General features: G+C 41.6%; 1 protein-coding gene across 1 annotated transcript in view; it reads right to left on the bottom strand.

Moving 5' to 3' along the window:
* The window catches only part of LOC141129511 (T-cell surface antigen CD2-like), a 76,278-nt gene extending 72,490 nt beyond the window's left edge, over positions 1-3,788 (bottom strand). Inside the window, 1 exon segment of the mRNA XM_073617592.1 lies at positions 3,650-3,788. Coding sequence (XP_073473693.1) covers positions 3,650-3,716 — 67 coding nt within the window. The 5' untranslated portion in view covers positions 3,717-3,788.
* Positions 3,789-6,176: the final 2,388 nt, after the last annotated feature.

The following is a 6,176-nucleotide window of genomic DNA, read 5'->3' as shown; positions in this document are numbered from 1 at the left end:
GTCCGGTTTCTGTGATGTAAAAAAAATGAGACAAAGATAAATCATTTCAGAACTTTTTCCACCTTTAATGTGACCCATAAACTGTACAACTCAGGAGAACATCAAAATGGAATCTTTTAGGTGGAGGGAAGTAAAAATAAAAATAAATAAATAATCTGATTACATAAGTGTGCGCACCCCTTACACTAATACTTTGATCTTATTCCAGCACTCAGTGTTTTTGGGGATGAGTCTATCACCATGGCACATCCTGACTTGCCAATATTTGCCCCGCTCTTCTTTGCAAAAACAATCCAAATCTGTCAGATTGTGAGGGCATCTCCTGGGCACAGCCCTCTTCACATCACCCCACAGATTTTCAATGGGATTCAGGTCTGGGCTCTGGCTGGGAATCTTCTTCTGGTGAAGCCATTCCTTTGTTGATTTGGATGGACGCTTTGGGTCGTTGTCACTATGAAAGATGAAGTTCCTCTTCATGTTCAGCTTTCTAGCAGAAGCCTGAAGGTTTTGTGCAAATATGGACTGGTATTTGGAACTGTTAATAATTCCCTCTACCTTGACTAAGGCCCCTTGTTCCAGCTGAAGAAAAACACCCCCAAAGCACGATGCTGCCACCACCGTGCTTCACGGTGGGTATGGTGTTCTTTTGGTGATGTGCGGTGTTGTTTTTTTTTTGCACCAAACATATCTTTTGGAATTATGGCCAAAAAGTTCAACGTTGGTTTCATCAGACCAGAACACATTTTCCCCACATGCTTTTGGGAGACTTCAGATGTGTTTTTGCTAAATGTAGCCGGGCTTGGATGTTTTTCTTGGTAAGAAAAGTCTTCCGTCTTGTCATTCTACCCCATAGCCCAGACATATGAAGAATACGGGAGATTGTTGTCACCACACAGCCAATACTTGGCAGATATTCCTGCAGGTCCTCTAATGTTGCTGGCGGCCTCCCTGACCAGTTTTCTTCTCGTTTTTTTCATCAGTTTTGGAGGGATGTCCAGTTTTATGTCATGTCTCTGTTGTGCCAGATTTTCTCCAATTGATGACAACGTTCTTCACTGTGTTCCATGGAATATCTAATGCCTTGGAAATTCTTTTGGACCCTTCTCCTGACTGATACCTTCTAACAATGAGATCCCTCTGATGCTTTAGAGGAACGTGGATTTTACTGTAGGATTCGACTAAGAAAAGGTCAGGAAAGACCTACTAGAACAGCTGAACTTTATTTGTGGTCAATCAGAGGCACTTTAAAAGATGGCCGGTGTGTACTGACTCCTATTTATCATGAGCTGGAATGTGATTGCTTCATTCTGAACACATCTACATCCCCAGTTATAAGAGGGTGTGCAGACTTATGTCACCTCATTACATAGTTACATAGTAGGTGAGGTTGAAAAAAAGACACAAGTCCATCAAGTCCAACCTATGTGTGTGATTATATGTCAGTATTACATTGTATATCCCTGTATGTTGTGGTCATTCAGGTGATTATCTAATAGTTTCTTGAAGCTATCAATGCTCCCTGCTGAGACCACCGCCTGTGGAAGGGAATTCCACATCCTTGCCGCTCTTACAGTAAAGAACCCTCTACGTAGTTTAAGGTTAAACCTCTTTTCTTCTAATTGTAAATTATTTTAGTTTTTTATTTTCATCCCCCCCTAAAAGATCTCAGTTTGTTTCTCAATTGAGTTGTACAATTTATGGGTCACATTAAAAAAGTTCTAAAATTATTTATCTTTGTCTCATTTTTTTACATCACAGAAACCTGACATTTTTCCACCCGGGGTGTGTAGACTTTTTATATCCACTGTAGATGAATATGGTTACAATCATCCATCCATCCATCCATTCATCCATCCCTCTGAATAAACAATGAAAGATAGAGGGATTTTAGATACAATAACTCATCCATCCATCCATCCATCCATCCCTTTCTCTCTATATATATTGAGATAGATGGATATAGTTACAATCATCCATCTATTAATCCATCCATCCATCTCTCTCTCTGTAAATATTGATACATAAGATGGATATAATACAACCCTGCATCCATCTATCTCCATATATATATATATATATGGATGGATACAGACACATATATATATATGGATGGATACACACACACACATATATATATATATATGGATGGATACAGACACACATATATATATATATATATGGATGGATACAGACACACATATATATATATATATGGATGGATACACACACACATATATATATATATATATATGGATGGATACACACACACATATATATATATATATGGATGGATACAGACACACATATATATATATATATGGATGGATACACACACATATATATATATATATGGATGGATACACACACATATATATATATATATGGATGGATACACACACATATATATATATATATATGGATGGATACACACACACATATATATATATATATGGATGGATACACACACACACACATATATATATATATATATATGGATACAGACACACATATATATATATATATATATATGGATACAGACACACATATATATATATATATATATATGGATACACACACACATATATATATATATAATGAGGTTCCTCATATTTTGTGTCTCCAACGCTGGCGATAAACAGACCTCAAGCCGGCCACACACTGATAAGTTTGCTCTCATTCCGCCTGCAGCCCAAGCGATTCCTCCATCCATGCTATACAGCGCGGTAGGATGACCCTCCACCTCCGGTTATTGTATTTTTAACAACCAGTCCAAGGGGCTGTGAAAACAGCAGAACAGCGGCTGTATCTGATTGGACGAAGCTTCCAGTCCCCCCAGGAGTCTTGTGCTCGGCTCCGCAGATTCTCCAATGGAAGGATGTTCGGCGGAGGGAGTGAGACTCTGCAGCTCTACAGTCATAAGGGTCAGTTCACACCACATGCAGTCCAGGGCGTTTTTTTTTTTTTTTGTGCATCAAAAACGCATGGAAATTGGGTTATATGGTTTTCAATGGGATAGTTCCCACCAGTGCTTGCAGTTCCAGAAAAAAAAAAGAAAGTAGAACATGTTGCATTTTCCCTGCAGTGGAATGTACCAGAACACGCCTAAAAGCACCAAAAATGCACTGGAATGCACATGATCTTTTTTACGATTAAGAAAAAAGAGGGGGGAAAAATTGCACTGGACTGCATCAAAAACGCACCAAAAAAAAAAGCATCAAAAACGTGCATGCAGAAAAGCATCTGGAACGCATCCGGGCTGCGTGCAGTACAGGAAAGTGCAGGAAAATTGCAGCAGGTTCTACTTTTTTTTTCTGGAACGCACTGGAACTGCTGCGCACCGGTGGGAACTATGCCATTGAAAAACCATATAACCCACTTTCCAATGTGTTTTTGATGCAGAAAAAAAAAATATATAAAAAACGCACCGGACTGCATGTGATGTGAACTGACCCTCAAAGTGAAAGTTTAGGGAAGCTAATTTACAGAAAATGTCACTTTTGGTTTCCAGGCTCCAGTTTTTCTTCTGCTTTGTGTTTAATAAAAAATTTTTATTCCCAAAAATCACATCATATATCTCATCCAACCTACAGGGGAGGGATAATTGTCACCAGAGGGGACATGGGGGGGGGGGAAGGTTGGGGGTCCTTACCTGAGATGAGGAGAAGGCCCAGGCTGGTCCAGAAGGAGAGCCCTCGTGCAGCACCTCTTCCCTCCATGGTCTTCAGAATGTGAGTGATGAGTGACTGTGATGAGGGAGGAAGGAGGAGGGAGAACTTCAGCTGTGACCTGCCCTGACACTTCTTCCAGCAGACGCACCACACTCAGAGCTTTCCAGAAGAACTTTACCTCTGATGGAAGGAAGGTCCTCACAGCAGAAGATAGGAAGAACATCGAGCCAGACACCTCCAGAGGTCCCCCAAATCATTTTTACGTATTTTGGGGGACCTTTTGAAGGGATCTGTATGGGAAGCTGGCAATGAAATGTCATTTTCTGGCAGTATTGTATTCTTTGTAAACAGCACATCCTACAGCTAGAATGCCCCCCCCCCCCCCCCCCCCCCCCAAAATAAATGCATACCAGACCCTTTAAGTCTGGTTTTGAACTTAAGTGGGGTAATTATGCAAAAACAAAAAAACAAAAGAAAAGCGTGGGGTTCACTACAGAGGGGGCAAAATAACGTCTCCCCTGTAGATTGTGTAAAGTTGCCCCCTTACAAAGAAATTATAATTTTTATCATAGGTGTATTTTATGTGATAGAAACAGAAAATAAACCAAAAATCCAGAAAAAACACACAATACAAATGTTATAAATGGAGTTGCAGTTCAGTGAGTAAAATAAGTATTTGACCCCCAAGCAAAACATGACTTAGTAGTTGGTGGAGAAACCCTTGTTGGTGATCACAGAGGTCAGACGTTTCTTGTAGGTGGTGACCAGGTTTGCTCACATCTCAGGAGGGATTTTGGTCCACTCTTCTCTACAGATCTTCTCTAAATCCTTAAGATCTCTTGGCTGTCTCTTGGCAACTCGAAGTTTCACCTCCTTCCATACATTTTCTATAGGATGAAGGTCTGGCTAGGCCACTTCATGACCTTAATGTGCTTCTTCTTGAGCCACTCCTTTGTTGCCTTGGTGATATGTTTTGGGTCATTGTCATACTATAAGACCCATCCACGACCCATCTGGAAGAAGGTTCTCATCCAGGAAGAAAATTGCTGACTATGACCCTAAGATCACCATCCCTACAGTCACACATGGAGGTGGAAACATGAAGCTTCGGGGCTGTTTCTCTGATAAAGGTACAGACCGACTTTGCCACATTGAGGGGCCAATGGACGGGGCCATGTATTGTAAAATCTTGGAGGAGAACCTTCTTCCCCCAGCCAGAACACTGAAGATGGGACATGGATGGGTCTTCCAGCATGACAATGACCCAGAACATACCGCCAAGGTAACAAAGGAGAGGCTCAAGCAAAAGCACATTAAAGGTCATGGAGTGGCCTAGCCAGTCTCCAGACCTTGATCCTATAAAAAAGATGACAGAGCATGAATGAGTATGGTTTAGTATGGCTGGGTATGGATGAGTATTGCTGGCTATTGCTGAGTATGGCTGAATATTGCTGGGTATTGCTGGGCATTGCTGAGTATTTCTGAGTATTGCTGAGTATTGCTGAGTATTTCTGAGTATTTCTGAGTATTGCTGAGTATTGCTGAGTATTTCTGAGTATTTCTGAGTATTGCTGAGTATTGTGGGGTATTGCTGCGTATTTCTGAGTATTTCTGAGTATTGCTGGGCATTGCTGAGTATTGTTGAGATGGATGGATGAGTATTGTTGAGATGGATGGATGAGTATTGTTGAGATGGATGGATGAGTATTGTTGAGATGGATGGATGAGTATTGTTGAGATGGATGGATGAGTATTGTGGGGTATTGCTGAGTATTGTTGAGATGGATGGATGAGTATTGTTGAGATGGATGGATGAGTATTGTTGAGATGGATGGATGAGTATTGTTGAGATGGATGGATGAGTATTGTTGAGATGGATGGATGAGTATTGTTGAGATGGATGGATGAGTTCAGGGATTGGCACAGATCAGCACTGTGGGCACTACAGATTCAGCCCACATCGCGGCTGCACCCGATCTCTCCACTCACACTGTATCGATCGGTACAGAGAGAGGAGAGAGGAATCGGACATGATGCCGGTTTGTTTACAAGTGATCGCTCTGTCATTTGACGGAGCGATCAGGTGGTAAAGGGTCGCTATCAGCAGCCATTTTCTGTGATCTGTGATGGTACGAACCACGGTCACGGATACTCCCATGTGTGCGCCCCAGGGGGTGTGCGGGGTCGTGATTCTGGAAGGACGTCGTAGTACGCCCTCCCAAATTTATTGAGCCACGCTATAGTTGTCATTCGCCTATAGCGCGGTTGTTAAGTGGTTAATGGACGGGCCACCCCTGATGAGACCCCAAATCTCTCCTCTGGCTTCTAATGCAGACATCGATCGTTCTCGCATCATCTCTGTATATCCACTGCAACCCTGAGGATGTCCAAAGACGTCTTCTTGGTGTGGCATTGCCACCTTTTTTTCAAGTCAAACCACTTACACTTAACACTTTAGCAGTGCACAGCAATTTTTTTTATAGTATAAACTTTACATATATTTTGCTA

This window comes from Aquarana catesbeiana, linkage group LG02 (genome assembly GCF_042186555.1).
Source record: "Aquarana catesbeiana isolate 2022-GZ linkage group LG02, ASM4218655v1, whole genome shotgun sequence".
In the NCBI taxonomy this organism is placed as follows: domain Eukaryota; kingdom Metazoa; phylum Chordata; class Amphibia; order Anura; family Ranidae; genus Aquarana; species Aquarana catesbeiana.
This window is presented reverse-complemented; position numbering and strand designations above follow the sequence as displayed.